Genomic DNA, 16,308 nt, shown 5'->3' on the forward strand with positions numbered 1-16,308 from the left:
TCGATTCTTAGAAAAGGGCATAACTGATCCTTATTTGATTCTGAAATACACGAGCCTTGCGTGTGCCGCACTGCAGTTTTTCAACAGTACGCGACTCAAAACGCGACTTAAATTTGTCTTGACGACTGCAAATAGTCTGTAAGTTCTGTCTAGCTATATCCCTTCTGGAGTGACAATATTGGTAGTGATGCCGGTTTTCACGGCATCAGTGATATCGACGTTCATGAATCCATTCATAAATGGAAGCAAGAATCACCCTGGACAATTTCAAACTCATTGGAGCTCATTGACTCACTGAATAGATACAACGTCTTCAGCTTTTCTCAAGAACACACACAGAGTGCAGAGCACCTATAAGACTGTAAGTTTCTGATGTAACAAACTTCAGCATATCCCATATTAACTCAGCACTAGTTAGTCTTTGCTACAAAGTTTCAACTATCTACTCCCATATAGCTATGCTGGTGTACGAGAGCAGGAAAGATTCCTATTCAATCAATCAACCTACAAGTACTCGCACTCCATCAGCGAGTGATTCATATACCGAGTCATTAAATTCCTCTTGGGAATCTTCTTTGCAAATTCATGCTGGCACACCTACGAGTTCAATTACTAGACGTACGTCTTTCGACGAGACCGTCAAGATGGAGGATTTATCTTTCCATGACTACAACAACCTCCCGGATAGATATGGAAGCTCAAATAGTAATGCATTCTGTGCTATGTCGGCCATGACACAAGACATGCTCACCGGCTTTCAAGAGCCTAGCACCTACCTTGGTATGGATGACGGAAAGGCATTGGCTGATGCAAATCCGCCAATTGCCTTCGATACTGGTTTCCAAGGCTACTCACCTGCTACCTTTGGATCATTTGAAACACATTGTCCTTCAAGTGACATCCCATCGCTTATGAACGATTTATATTCACCAACTTCAACGTCTGAATCTTCGGGGGCTATGGATTATGTGGACCCGGCACAAACAACATTAATCGACACCTTTGCCGATTTTCAGTCTTCTCCAATCGGTCCACTCACACCCATAAAATTTGGAACACCCTCATCAGATTTCAACACTCAAAGATCTTACAACAATTCTCCCGCAGGGACTTCTACCACAGGATATCTCGCTCCACCAACAAATTACCAAGACCTCAGACAAGATTCAATCTCTCCTATACGACAACAACAGTTCCGAAGACCGTACTTCGACAGCCCTCAAAGTGCAGCTGCTCTGCAAAGAATTCAAGCCGCTACCCCAACAAAAGCAACAACCCGTAGGAAAATAAAGCGAGAAACAGTACCAATACGAGTGCAAAACAGAAATAAGTTGCCTTGCCTCCACCCCGGATGTAACAGGAAATTCCAACGACAAGAACACCTCAAGCGACATGAGCATACACACGACCAGCTTGCTCCCAAACACAAATGTCCCTTCTGTGTGAAAGAATTCGGGCGTACAGATAATCTGAAATCGCACATCGACCTCCACAGGAAGCGGGATAGGAAGGCCGCTCGAACTGAATGGCACGCAGATGCTGATAAAGTGTGGGAGTCAATGAGCAAAAAGAGTCGCAAGCATGAGGACTCGGAAGCAAAATCTGCCACGACCAGGACTAGATTGATTGCTTATTGATATCAGTGACAGGAAGCCTTGTATCAACTGGAGAAAACTTCATTACTTACAGCTGTGAGATGAGATAGCAGCAAATGTTGTTAATTCAATCTGAGAAAATATGGATGGAAGGCTGTAGATGAAACGAAAAAGGACAGGGGAGATTTTGTCAAAAATGCATTCATCTTCATCATTACTAACCATGTTTGATTGATTGGCACATTTATACTTATTTATTATTGAAAAATAGAGAGGAAGGATTTGGAAAATTATACAAGAGATACAGGAGACGGAACTTTCGTATTCCAGCTTTCAGGCATATGTATTGGTATTGGTTGGCTGTATTGGGTTGTATTGTACTTGGCTGGACTTATTTTGGGCATTGGAGCTTGGGAAAGAGTTAATATTGTCGTATATTCACTTAATATTGAACTTTATCTAAATAATCAAATGCGTGGCTTCAGTTATGAGGAAGAATACAGTATCAGTGAGAGAAATGTCAGTGACAGCATGCAGTTACATTGTTTCTCTTCTTGCCGATCATCAGACGATTTACAAACAATTTAGCAAAAAGTGAAGACACCTACACAATAAAATCTCACGATACCGTCATTTCCAAAAACATGCACTCCATACTGCAGGTACGACGGCTACACACATTTGCATACATATAACGCGCCTGCTAGTGCATTAGTCCGCATCAATCTTCATTCATTTTGTTCATTTTTGATATCTCAGACTATGTATAGCCGTTGTCGTATGTCAAATTGGCCCCTTGCGTGGACAGAGGTCTCAAGTTCGGGAGGGCTCACGAGTATATTGATCGCGTCCGTATAGACCGATATATATTATAGATAGATCAAGAGGCTTAAAGCCATAGATTGTGTAATTTCCTGGGCGAGAGACATATCAGAATCAGGTCGTTATTGTTCGTGTAACTTTGGGCTGCTATATTATCCGTTATATTACTGGCATGTACATACTGACCCCAAGCCTGCTTATAAGTGAGAAATTCAAGTATGCCGAGTCCAAACGGAATCTGGTTCTAGACCTCGCGTCTAATGCTGGCATAGCATCACTTATTATGCTTCGTTTGATATAACCAGATTTGCTTTCTGATTGGATCGTGAAAAGGACAGACAACTTTGATAGAAGACTACGATAACTGCGATTTTTCTAAACGCATGATAACTCTAAATTGAAGTCTGCAACCCAAAGCACATGAAAACTTAATCTCAGTAGACTATCGAACTTACTTTCGAGATGTAATGAGGCCAAAGAATGCACAAGTGTCATATAAAAACTAACGACGCTGAATTGTAGAATACACAACTTCCTCCCTCCTTCAAATGACTATATTCCCGCCTTCTTTGCAGCTTTGTCTGCATCAAAAAGAGCAGCGTAGGTTTCGACTTTCTCAGAGAGTAGCGCACCGCCAGGCGTATCCAAGTTTCTGAATCCTTCCATCACCCCAGTTCTATCATTAACATTCTTTTCTTGACTCCACTTGAACCTCCCTGACATGGAAGTGATCTCAATTTCTATCCCAATGATGTTCTTGGTGAGCAATTCAATATACCGCTCGGGTGCATCCTCCACTTTCCACGGATATGTTCCTGCAGTCTTGCCATAACCCATCACCGACATCTCCATATGATCGGAGAGGTCAGATATCTGCTTTGCAAGAAATGCCCCAGATTCAGCAGACTTTGTATCGTAGTAGACCTTTGCTTTACCGTAAAGCTCCACAGCTTCGTAATCCCAGGTAGGAACTACTTTTCCAGTATCAGGTTTGGTCTGCTTGTAGAACTTGGGTGTCACATAGTGATGGACTGGTCCATTGAACAATACAAGAACGTCATTCTCAAGGATATTTGATGCTGGTAACTTGTCGTCTGCTGTGCAACTTTCTATGATGGCTTTTGCCTGAGGATTTTGTCGTGCAATGTGACCACGAAGTCTACCAAGACCACTTGTATTGCCATCAAAGTCGGCATCGATTATCCAAGGAATGTGACTGTTTTGAAGAAATGGATACGTCTCCGATTTGATTGCAGTTGTTAAGATACCAAGGGGATTCTGACGGATGAAGTCACGTAAAACCTCTGGTCGCTTCTCGGCGTTGCAGTTTACGAGATGCATGATGTTGATAAAGGTGTAGTTTCCTTAATACAATGAATAGAATGAGATTTCATAGGTTTGCTGTCTTGTCTTGATAGCAATAAATCACGGGCATGGCTCTGAATTGACTCTATATGTTGAGTATCGAAGCTCCCTCTATTGCCCCACATAGAGTCAACCAGTTAGTTAGCCTGCTTTTGTCAGCATGTCAATTGAAAGGCGTAACATTCACCATGAAATGGCACAGGAAACTAACTTTGATACGGAAAATTCCAACACATTCGACCCAGCTGCAAACAATCGCTGTAAGACGGTGATGTCAGAGCCGACTACCAAATGATAGACGAAATTTCGTTTAAGGCTTCGTGGTGATTGTTGTAGTGGCGTTGACTGAATGTTGAAGAGCCACAGCCCGCCTTACCAAATTTTGACTACCACAGGCTCATATCCGTATCAGACTCTCCACCTTTCGTTTAATTTGCTCTATATAATAAAATCCAGAGCAGTCCTGTTGTCGATATTTCTGTATATGGAGAATCGGGCGTGATAGGTGTTTGTCCAAAAATCGTTAAAGCAGCCATCCACCCCAAACTTCTTTATTGGTGATGGTTGGGGTTTCCGACCTCCGAGGGCATAGCCACAGTATCATTGGAATCTCCATCAGCATACCACTGATTGTAATTTTTCAGTGATCACGTTCTAGGTCATCACAAACATCTCATCATCGAACCTCCAAACGATGGGCCAATTATTGGAAAGATGGGGATGTATCGCTTGTCAATTTGATCGCATTGGACTTTCCTCCTCCAAAGTTCTGGGTCGTTGACGGCAATGTTTCCATGCCAAACCCGGAGCTTTACAATTAATTCCAAAGGCTTAATCAGTCAATTGCAGACAATATGGACCCTCTACCTGCATATCATGAGCTCAACAAAGATGTTGCAACCCTCGTTGCCCCGTATCTTAACACCTTCGATCTCTACTTTGGCTGTCTCGTCAATTCTCACTTCAATGAGAAATTTGGCAATTATCTTTGGGCTAACCCATTCCGAGACCTAGCCCAAAGAAAGGAACCTTGTGGTGAGGGTTTAGTCTGATCAGTCTCACAGACTTGTCCACTGACTAAATCTAGGAGTTGTTACCAAATTCTTCTTTGCCTCTACAAAACATGATCTCAAGACGCTCAAGAGAGTTCGAATTCTTGACCTGCGTGCACTACACGAGATCAGACGTGACAGAGCTCAAACGAAAGATTGCGTTGTATTTGGGCCCAATCTGAAGCCTGAGTGGTTCTTTAAGTTCGTCAGGAATTTTCCAGATCTCAATTGCATTCTTCTCGCACCAACATGCCCCGAAGACTACGGCTTGGCTACTGGCGCTGACCTGCCAGGTGATTATAATGGAGCGCCGCAGCCAGAATTCTTGAGCGCGGCTGGTTGCAATACATTCAACTACTCCCTGATTCTCAATCAAAATATAACCAAGAACCTGATATATCTTGACGCATCTGAGACAGCTTGCAGCACAAATTGGAGAGGGATGTTCACCATACAGAATCTTCCAAAACTGAGAATCTTGAAGCTGCGAGGTCTGAGATTGACAGATACCATGTTACCTCCCATTGTGACCAACTCTAGAAGGCAGATTTGGTCGTTAGACCTTCGTGATAATCTCTTGACTGACAATTTGATCTATCCTCTGATACGAGGCTGCTTTCTGGAACGATTGCCAAATTACAAACATGGTCCTCTCCGTGCAACAGACGATCATCTGTTCGAAGACCCTCCAATTTACTGTGAGATTAACGAAAGTAGCGACTCGTCTCCGACTACAATAACTACTCTTCGTCCCGACTGTATTCAAGAGGTTGAAAGCTCTAGGAATGGCATGAACATTCTTGAGCGAAGGAATAATGCTGAAGATAATCTTCTACTGGTTACAGGCCTGACCCATCTCTACATATCAAACAACAAATTCACAGCTCTTGCATCTAAAATCCTCCTGGCCAGCACCAATGTAAGCTTGATTGATTCACCATATATCATACCTATCGTCTAGTTTTATTCCTCGCTCCCAATCTCTCGTTTATATGCTTCAGAATATGTACACTTTCCGCCTCTCCATTCAGCATCAACAGACCTTTTTCATTTCCCCCAAATCCCTTCCTGAATAGACAATACTAATACCTACAACCTACAGTCTCTACAAGTCCTAGACATCGGATCCACCCGCCCCAATTCACCCATCGGAGCCGGATCCGGCATCGATATCCACGCCCAAGAACACAGCATCCCTTACCTCTCTCGAAAATGGCAGCCCCGTCTAGAAATCCTCCGTATCCACCACTCTATCGTAACACATCATCCACTACCTACCAAACCCTACAACAAAAACTCCCACTCCCACTCCGACAAAGCCCCAATCACAACCACACCCCCCAACATCTCAGACCCATCCCAAACCCCCCACAAGATCCCCACCCCCCTTCGACCCCTTCAGCACCCCACGTCTACACACCCTAACCCTCACTTCCCTCCCCCGCAAATCAAAATCAAACTCAAACTCAAGCTCAAACTCAAGCACCTCACTCTTCCCCGCGCTCCAACACTTCATCCGCCGTCTCTCCTTGCAAGAATTCACAATCCAAAACACCCAAAAAAATCTCACAAGCCGACGCGCTCCGCTCCTCTACCCCGGCCTTCGAGAACTCATCCTCGAATTTCTCCCCGAGGCGCGATCTGCGGACGGTGGTGGTGGCGGTGCTTCGATCACGGATGATCAGGATGCGGATGCCTATCACAAGGAGCTCGCTCGTGACTTTTCGTTTCTAAGCCAGGAGGATATTCGCACCGCGACGGCGATGGGGAAAGAGGAGCAGGGAAATGATGGAGTGCATGATGTTGATATTGTGGAGGAGCTGAGGAAGTGGAGAAAGAGGGAGGTTTTGCGTTGGGGTGGGAAGTTGACAGTTAAGCTGTTTTAGATGAATGCGGGCGGGTTGTGATTTGGACTTTTGCGATGGGTTTAGCTGGGTTGATTCGGCTGGTATGGCAAAATCTCAATTTGTATCCTTGAATTACATTTCCCAGTATTACCTAGACAAGATACTTTGAACACCAGGCCTCCAAGGTTCAATGAAAGTTTTCGACCCAGTATTACCTAAACAAGATACTTTGAACACCAGGCCTCCAAGATTCAATGAAAGTTTTCGATTTTGTATTTCATTTTGGTTTTGGGTTTCAATTTCAAAACCCAGATATACACTCCATACCATGACTAACAATGTACAACCATATATACAACTCCTCGCCAATCCAATGTCAATGCCAATTCCAGGACCACCTACCCCAATTACCATGCATTTATCCCAGACTGGATCCAACAAACTTCTCATTAAATCATCAAATCAATGTCCAAATAGCATCCCATCTCACCCTCCACAACCAAAATTGGAGGTCTTATTCACTGGTAATTCGCGACTGGTAGATTTACCCGCTTGATGTTGGATATTGATATTCGCCCCTGGTTCTGAAAAATGTAAACAACTTCTTTTTGGTTGCAAGAATTCCCAGACAAGCCGCAGTAAATGTATCCCCCAACCTCCTAAGCAACAGCGTACTTTTGGACGAACTATTATCACTTGTCGGACGCGTGACATTTTCGACTGTAGCAGTACCTCCCCTATCCCAGAACAATGTTCCACCCTTTGCTATCACAAATTTCCCGCCAATCCCCATCCTCATAGATCCCCTTATCTGCCCTAATCCAAACCTCTTGCACCACTTCCCAAGCACGCAAAATATTCTGCATTCCCTGTCTCCTCTCTGTTCCCTCAAAAGCCTTCGTCGCTAATTCCCTATCCGTTTCCGATTCAGCTTCGCATGCTGCCACAAATAATGGCCATAATAACGCAGACATTGGTGCATCATCGCATAGCTCCGCTAGTCCGACAACATTGGCACAAGCGATTAGTGAAAGATTTGTATGTTTTTGGACCAAAGGATGGGACCTGGGGTGAGATTGAATGGTACGATAGAGATATATGAACGCGGAGTGACGATATGCTTCGGCATTGTTAAGGATGGTTTGCATACGTGCTTCCTCGGGAGTAATATCATACTTCGAGGAAGCATCGTCTTCTTCGTTATCCTCCCTGGGTGAGGAAGGTCCTTTAGCCACGAAACTTGGCTTCCAGTTCGTAAGAGCCATCTCTATAGCCTGAGATGTACTTTCTAATTCAGTCCGTAGAACACTTGCTTTACTCAATTGATTACCTTCAATTGCGGATTGAAGAGAAGACTTGTAAGATAGCAGGTGTGCAAGTCGATGAATAATTGGCCATAGTTCTGTCGAAAGACCAAGGAGTGTGTCAACCGAATCTAATGGTGAATTCTTGTTTGCATCATTGGGTGAAAACGGTAAAGGAAATGGGCTTGCTGTAGGCTGCGAAGTAGTAGTTGGAGGTGTACCTAGAGAAAGAGCTGTAATGACATCGTAAAATCGGAAGGCCTAGTTCAATTAGAAACAAGCCCGTATGATAATCAGCGAAGAACATACCCGCTCGAGAAATAGGCTCGTCGGACTCGGTTCCTGACGTCTAGAATCCATAATCGTCATCGCTCCTTTCAGATGACCATGTACAATACTCGAGTTTCCGCGTTGTACGAGCTAAAACAAGATTAATTTGCGCCACAATAATTAATCCGGAAGTAATATGACTTACCACTTCGTAGTAAACGAGTAACATTATTGCGCCTAGAATTTCTTCTCTATTTGCCTGATCGTTTTGTTGAATGAGCTTTGCCAATCCTTGTAAAGCGTTGTTGTGAAAATCCGAGGATTTCTCTTCATTCTCCACTCCCCTATATTCCATATGTGCACTACTCAATGCGAATATTGCATTCATCACTGGTGAACTGGCGTGAGACAATGGTAGAATAAGTTGCCGAAATGGATTTCCCGTATCTTCTTTGAACACAATGAGATGAGACAGAGTATTGCAGAAATGGTCCACGAGAGCCCTGCGGTTTCTTCTCTCTGCGAATTCTAGAAACACTGGTGAACTAAATTCGAGAAGAGGAGATGCAACAGGGGAAGGAGCAATCATTGCTAAATCTGGATATTGACTTCGTGATCGAACCAGTGTGCTTCCAGAAGAAGAATTGTCAAATGGATCTTCTCGTATTATTTCTTCCACTTCGTTGTCATTATCATAAAAGCTTCCCCAAGTAAAGCCCGACTGCTCAGAAGTTGCAGATAGTGGATATTCCGTCGTTTCCTCCCAACTGTTTGGCACACCTTCCGCACTTTTGTCTGTAATTATGCTGAGCCCTTGCGAATACTGTCGCGGCCATCGTTCGCGATCGGAGCCTGGGGAGCCATATTCGAGCGAGAGGGCAGATTCCGCATAGGACGCCCTTCTTCGTTTTCGTGGCTTTACTGCTTCATATTCGCATTGCAGGCCTCGTTCTGTACATCTGTTGCATTGCGGACGTTCTTCGTTACATTTCTTTTTCTGTGGTTGTTGTTAAGACTTGCATGGGTTGATTGATGGTCAGATTCCGTACCTTTTCCTTACTATGTCACGATTAGTACAGCGCAAATCAATCAAGACCAACTACGAAATGAGCCAACTCACCAATGTATACATCCTTTTATAACAATCAATGTTAGCCATGATGATCCGAAATAGTGAATCGACACTTACCAGCTCTCGACCTTTTCTTAGGAACTTTCGGGGGAGCCTTTTTGGTATACAGAAGCATACTAGCGAGATGTGCAGAGCATCAGGTACAGATAAATATATACTTTTCGAATATTCCACCGAGAGCCCTCGTTCTATGTTACAAAAATTGAGATGCAAAGGCCGAGCTGAAAGGATTGAGTAAAATAATCTCGAAATAATGTTGGAGGTCTTCTTGCGCGCGAATGGTTGCACTACATCTGACAGGAAGTTACCAAAAAAGATTTCCAGCGCTGCAGGTGACAGACAGGCCACTGACATAGCTGGGGAGGATCAGCGAGTGGGAAACAGCGTGCGGGGTAAAGGCCCTTGCTGGTGCCTCTGGGATCCTTGCGATGCTTTGTCGGGACCTCTTCCTCTTCCTCTAAGAAGCATCGGGCCCCATACCCTAAAGAGGTATCGGGATTTGATGAGGATTGGATACGAGATTCAAAGTTTTGATGTGGAGATTCGATCATGGCCGGCTCGTTGGTATTTGTATGAATTGGGTGATCAGACGATAGAATTTCATTTGTATCATGCATATGCCACCCAGATATCCTGGTTAATGCATCGGTCTCGGAGAAACTTTTGGTGATTCACCAAGTGTCTAGGTAGACATGATGGGTGTGATGGCTTGGGGTTTCAGCTTGTCACTAGTTGCCATTGGTCCTTCTCCCTCTTATATACAGTACATAACACTCGGGACTCATTCATTCACAGGGGGGTTTTGCAATTGAACGGCGGTGACGCTGGTCAGTGGTCACATATACCTCATATCCTCGCTTCTCACACTAGGTGGGTGCTCGAGCTCTGTTACGCTGCGCGATTGATTCAAGGCTGTGAGAGTATAGAGAATCAGGGGCACCATTTCAACCCTCCAAGTCTCATCCATCTTCTCGGAGCTGGCTACTGGGTCTCGAAGAGTCGAGCCCAACCATCCAAGATCTCCACATTAGATTATCCCATCTACTCCATATCTATTTATCCACTGTCGACCACCTTGCAAGTACCTGAAAGCGAGGTTGCACAACAGAGAACACGATACTGATAGGCTCACAATTAGGAATACCCCAGTTTGGGGTAGGACAACAGATCCCCCGCGTTTTTGATATTGCCAGTCCGGAGCAAAGGGATCGCATCGGGATGATCGTGTTATCAGAAAAGTCAAAGATGATAGCACGGCCCGGGACTGTTGTACCGATACTCTAACATGTGTTTGCTTCCATTCATTGGATCTCTGTTTTGTGTGAAGGCCGATCGAATTGTACATAGAAGGAAATGATTGATGAGTAGGAGAAGTGGCGAGCAACATCGCAGATCATGAATTGGGAAAACAGTTGCTTTGTGGTGCATAGATAGATAAGTATAGCCACTATCCAGATACTCTCGAGACACTCACTGGAGACTACACAGGCGTATCACATGGTCGGCGTAGCATTGGCTGTAGATGGAACGTGAATCAATTAAGAATTTACTCCTATTATTACTACTACTACCATTAGGTAAGTGTACAATGTGATGCATCTTCAAGAACGAGTGTGCTATTGTACCCGTTCGTAGATTGAAAACGTGTGAAGGTTTATCATTGATCCATGGAAGAAAGGTATCGGATCTAGAAAAATGCTAATCATTCCATTTAGAAGATCGCCGGAACAGTAAGAAGCTCGTAAGCGTGAAACGATGTCCAATTCAAATTCAAACGTTATTCCAAATCATTAGAGCAAATTCCAGATAATTCCAAATCAGTAGATATGCAACAAATGCAGAAATGTTGTTTAATCACAGGATTGTCACGAGATAGCAATGTTGACTGGTTCATCCCTATCCGTTCAGTGTTTGGTGATGTGTATACAATAATAACAAGTAGGCAGTAGGCAGTAGGCAGTAGGCAGTAGGCACATGGTGTACATTTTCATCACTGTGGGACACTTCAAGAGCCCCTTCATCGTTCTCGTCTCACATATTTGCAACAAGATTCTCCGCACCATTGTCTCCATCGCAACGATAACTGCGATCTCTACTTACTGCCGTTACGACAAGAATTGCACGACAGCTTAACATCGCCAGTGAAGTGGATTCAAATTGCGATAGAGAAAACACTGAGCGTTCGCTTTATTATTATCTTTTGGCGTGTTGACATCAATTGACGAATCTGGATCACAATAGAGGTGGCTCGAATTGCAATCCGACCAGCCAGCCCACTTTCAAATGTAAAACAATTCTCCACGAGCGAAGGAAACACAACCACTGTTTTTTTTATACGATGGCGTGAACTCGCTCTTAATTCTAAAAGGACTTGAAGCTACCAGGAGGCTCAAGACAATTCATGTGGGTAGGCAGAGTAAAGCACAATGACTGTAAAATCAGGTTGTGGCTGTGGATATCTTTTCATTGTGGCGTGTACCTTGTATGATGAGAAGAGATGAGAAGAGAAGAGAAGAGAAAAGAAGAGAAAACTTGGAAGCATTGAAAGTTCAACAGGCACAACATAAGAATTTGAAAGACAGCATCATAAATTCATAAATCCATGATCACGCTTTCAGATGATGTCAAGCAGCCACACAATGTGGCGGAAAAGAGGGGCAAATGAAAAATGCGGGGACAGCCTTCTCATACCTACCTGTAAAAGATTCTTTGACTGCAGGCACCACGGCAACATCAAACAGATCATTTGCGGGTCCCTGCCAACTTTATCTCCCTTTTACCTGTTCTATTCCTGTTGATTCGATCTGGATGTCTGGGTGACATTTTGTGCATCCCCAAATAGTATACGAGTCCACCACGAGAAGTGGGATTCATCATAATTTGCTGAAAACTCCCGATGTACCGGTAGATCTTATTCACCAGTTGCATCATCTCTCACGAGAAGGGTGGTAGAATGTCATGTTGGGGGTGACACTTGGTAATAAGTAGGATGGGAATGCAAGATTTCCTAGGTCCTTACATCAATGCATAGTTCAACGGAAAGCTAACCTGATGTGGAGAGCTTCTTTGAGATCAGACCTTGATATCAGCAGCACAATTCACTCCACCACAATTTGGTCGTTTGTTGCGCCATCTTCCCGGTAACTTTTACATCATTCAACGCGTTTGCTAGCCAATCAGCCAGCCTTTCAACCCGTTATGAGACAGTTAGACCAAGCTACAACAGAATGCCGTCCTTTCTGTGGATGGCAAGTTGTGGAGGCTGACGACATCGTTCATATCGAAATCTACCCCTCAATTACCTTGATTTAGCTTGTCAAATACTTGTCAAAGACGCTTTGGGGCCAAGGACAATGATACAAATACTTCGCTATTGCCGCATTACTTTCGATTTCTTCCCATATACTATTTACTACTTGCTTAAGATACCCCTTAGTTCACAAACTTAATCATCGCACTTTCACGTACATCAACAACCAGTTAAATACATACATACCACATACTACAATCAAAAATCTTCCAAACCGCAATCATGGATAAGATCAAGGCACTCCTGTAAGATATCTTAACCTACAACTACCAATTTGGCAAATGCTAACCTTTGAATAGTCACGGCACTACTCCGGAACACGAGAAGGAAGTTAAGGAAGAGAAGAAGGCCGAGAAGATTGAGCAGAAAGAGGAGAAGAAGGCTGAAAAGCATGGAGCTGCTCACTCGAACGCTGGCGAAGGAAGCCATCTCGCAAAGGGCCCCCACTCCGAAACCCACCCACCCGCAGTCACCGATGCCAGTCATACATCTCATACCACCCACGCAAATCCTACACCAGCAGGTCTAAGCCATACATCAGGAGGACTTGCTCAAGACAACGTTCCTCACAGACCTAGAGATTCTGAATTTGGTTCAACTACCACTGGACCAAATGCACATGCTCATGGCATCGATTCCGCAGCTCGCACAAATGAAGCCGGGCTTACAGGACACAACACTAGAGATCCTCTCTCGTCACACAATGCTGGTGTTCCATCAAACACTACTTCAGGCTTGGGTGGTGTTACCAGTATTCCTTCAGGAAACGGTTTAAATACTCATGGTAGAGACAACGTCGACAGTCACGGAAATTCCCACCTTGGCAGAGATGCCGCCATTGGAAGTGGAGCAGTTGGTGCTGCAGGGTTAGCTGAACACGAACACCGAAAGCATGAAAATACTAGTCTTGGATCCCATCCAACTCATGGACATGCTGAGGGTTCCCACGGAATACATAACTCGGCTGCATTGAATGCCGCTGACCCAAGAGTCGATTCAGATTTGGATGGAAATCGTCTTCCAAACAAGACTTCCTCTGGTTACGGCACTAAAGATGCTTACGGTACAACCACAACCAGCTCCTCAGGACATCACTTAGGTCGTGATACTGCCGCAATTGGCACCGCAGGAGCTGTTGGAGAGGGCGTTCATCATCATAACAACCAACACAGCCAGGGTGGTCTTCGAGGAACTACTGGACCTCATACCACGGCGACTGCAAATCTTCTGGATCCTCATTTGAGTGGTTCCGGAATTCGTACTGAAGATGCTCATACTCATCACGGACATGGCCCTCAATCTAAAGGCCTAGTTGAAGGTGGTGGCGCTGAAGAGGCTGACGGTGTTCATGGTAGTAAGGGTACTTCTGCTGCTGCTGGCGTAATCCCAGTTGGAGCTTATGAAACTGGACATGGACATAACACCACTGCCGGACCACACACATCCAACTTAGCCAACAAAGCAGACCCACGAGTGGATAGCGATCTCTCAAAGCAACAAAACCACCATTATGGACGTGATGCTACTGTAGCTGGAGCTGTTGGTGGAGCTGCATACGAAGCCAACAAGCATCATCATAACTCTGCTAACACTACTGCTGGTCCTCACTCTTCAAATATCGAGAATAAGGTCGATCCAAGAGTTGATAGTGATCGCTCAAGAGAGCAACATCACTATGGACGGGATGCTGCTCTTGCTGGTGGAGCCGGAACTGCCGCATACGAGGCTGATAAACATCACCACAACACATCACACACTACAGCTGGCCCCCATTCCTCAAATATTGAGAATAAGGTGGATCCAAGGGTCGACAGTGATCGCTCCAAGGAAGGTCACCACTACGGTAGAGATGCCGCCCTTGCAGGAGGCGCTGCAGGAACAGCTTACGAAGCCAATAAGCATCACAACACTCATGGTCTTGATCAAAAGCCTGTGGGTAAAGATATCGGGGATAAACTCCATGGCGCTGAGAGAAACCGTGGTGTCAACGGACCTACTGGATTCCCTCATGAGAGCGGGCATTCAGTATCAGCTGGTTCTGTAGGATCTGGTGTTCCAGGTGCCCCTCGCGGAAATGTCCAAGTCTCTGACAACACCCACGGCCACAATTCAAACATCGAACCTCCAGTTCATAACTCCACTGGCCCTGATCATATCTTCACTGCTCCAGTCATGGACGATCCCGCAGCCAATGCTGCTCTTCGAGAAGGAAAGATTGACCAACATGAACATCGCCCTGGAGATGAAGGAGTTAGAGGAGTTGGACGTGATCACGGTGAAGATCACAGCTTTTCTACCGGTGGCGGACATGAGCACAGCAAGAGTAGAGGATTGGAGAATGAAATTCACTCCGCCCCATTGGGCAACACTTCTTCAGGCTCTGGTTTGAAGCACGATAATCTAGCTGGTCACAACACCGCGTCTGCTGGTACCACGGGCTTGAGCCATGGTTCTGGACTGACTGGACACAACGCCACTTCTACTGGTACCACAGGTTTGAGCCACGGCTCTGGGCTCACTGGTCACAACGCCACATCTACCGGCACTACAGGTTTGAGCCATGGCTCCGGTCTTCACGGATCCGGTTTAACTGGTTACAACACCGGTTCTTCGGGTAACAATGTTACTGGTTTGAAGCATGACGTTGGTTTGACTGGTAACAACACCACTTCCACCGGTACCACAGGCTTAAGCCACGGTTCAGGCCTCACTGGACACAACACCACTTCCTCTGGTCTCAGCCATGGTTCTGGCTTGACCGGATCAACTGGTACCCATGGCCTCTCAAGCGAAAACAGATTGGGAGAAAATTCTGAGTTTGGAAACACCACCAACAACCGAGTTTTGTAAATGAATTCGACAGGCAGGCGAGCGGTCGATTAAATGATATTATTCATGTGATTTATGATTATTATGATGATTTAATGGTTTCTTACGTTGTCTTATTCGGGCTTAAGGCTTTCATGTATATTAGTTAGGTTTATTTATCTATGGAAGGGAATGGAATGAATATGATGATATTTACAAAATCTTGAAGTTGCAAAATGAAACGTGATTAAATGAACATGTTCATCGGAATTTGGTAAATAACTTCGCACTAAAAGATTTAAATTAAAGCAGGCGAATACCTATCTATAATCATGAAAGAAACCCAAGTGTCTTTCATTCTTGGTGGCTTGAGACTAGAAGTTTAGCTAGTTTTCTTTATGGAACGAAATTTTTATACTAGTCAATGACATTGATATCTAACAATGACGTCGTTTCTATGTAAACTTCAATGTTTTCCTTCCCACCCCTTTTCTTCGATCTGGGACTTTGGAAACTTCGTAAGTGTAAGATTTTACCTATTTACCTAGTACTTGTACCTGTCGATCACTTTGGCGATTCTATGGAATTGATCTTCCTTACACATTAACTTTATCGTCTACAAGATCTCTCCTCCATCATTTCCCTTCGTGTATATACAGAGGCTCTACCTATCGTATTTTTAATCTTATATATTTCCCGTCCATAGGATCAGTATACTGCAACTTTAATTCAGCCACATACACACGCACGGTGCGGAGCAAAGCTTGATCGCAAAGTCAAGCATAGGCATGGATAATCAGGTG

The 16,308-nt window shown here is 44.6% G+C and overlaps 5 protein-coding genes across 5 annotated transcripts; 3 read left to right on the plus strand and 2 right to left on the minus strand.

The window, feature by feature from the left end:
* Positions 1-458: 458 nt before the first annotated feature.
* On the plus strand, positions 459-1,637 carry Bfra_006681 (putative transcription factor stea protein; the record flags this gene model as incomplete). The annotated part of the gene is made up of 1 exon (XM_037337051.1): positions 459-1,637. One exon carries the CDS (start codon positions 459-461, stop codon positions 1,635-1,637), a length of 1,179 nt encoding a protein of 392 aa, XP_037198417.1.
* Positions 1,638-2,969: 1,332 nt separating this feature from the next.
* On the minus strand, positions 2,970-3,758 carry Bfra_006682 (putative transcriptional protein; the record flags this gene model as incomplete). Its single annotated transcript, XM_037337052.1, has 1 exon — positions 2,970-3,758. One exon carries the CDS (start codon positions 3,756-3,758, stop codon positions 2,970-2,972), a length of 789 nt encoding a protein of 262 aa, XP_037198418.1.
* An 878-nt stretch (positions 3,759-4,636) lies between these two features.
* Bfra_006683 (putative leucine rich repeat domain protein) lies at positions 4,637-6,720 on the plus strand (the record flags this gene model as incomplete). Its single annotated transcript, XM_037337053.1, has 4 exons — positions 4,637-4,817; positions 4,870-5,753; positions 5,937-6,244; positions 6,306-6,720. 4 exons carry the CDS (start codon positions 4,637-4,639, stop codon positions 6,718-6,720), a joined length of 1,788 nt encoding a protein of 595 aa, XP_037198419.1.
* Positions 6,721-7,418: 698 nt separating this feature from the next.
* Bfra_006684 (putative fungal zn binuclear cluster domain containing protein) lies at positions 7,419-10,004 on the minus strand (the record flags this gene model as incomplete). The annotated part of the gene is made up of 5 exons (XM_037337054.1): positions 7,419-8,246; positions 8,295-8,405; positions 8,461-9,252; positions 9,445-9,503; positions 9,740-10,004. The coding sequence occupies 5 exons, from the start codon at positions 10,002-10,004 to the stop codon at positions 7,419-7,421; spliced, it is 2,055 nt and encodes a 684-aa protein (XP_037198420.1).
* Positions 10,005-12,919: 2,915 nt separating this feature from the next.
* Positions 12,920-15,547, plus strand: Bfra_006685 (putative cell surface protein; the record flags this gene model as incomplete). Its single annotated transcript, XM_037337055.1, has 2 exons — positions 12,920-12,942; positions 12,997-15,547. The coding sequence occupies 2 exons, from the start codon at positions 12,920-12,922 to the stop codon at positions 15,545-15,547; spliced, it is 2,574 nt and encodes an 857-aa protein (XP_037198421.1).
* Between the last annotated feature and the right edge of the window lie 761 nt (positions 15,548-16,308).

The sequence above is a fragment of the Botrytis fragariae genome (assembly GCF_013461495.1).
Source record: "Botrytis fragariae strain BVB16 chromosome Unknown tig00000000, whole genome shotgun sequence".
In the NCBI taxonomy this organism is placed as follows: Eukaryota; Fungi; Ascomycota; class Leotiomycetes; order Helotiales; family Sclerotiniaceae; genus Botrytis; species Botrytis fragariae.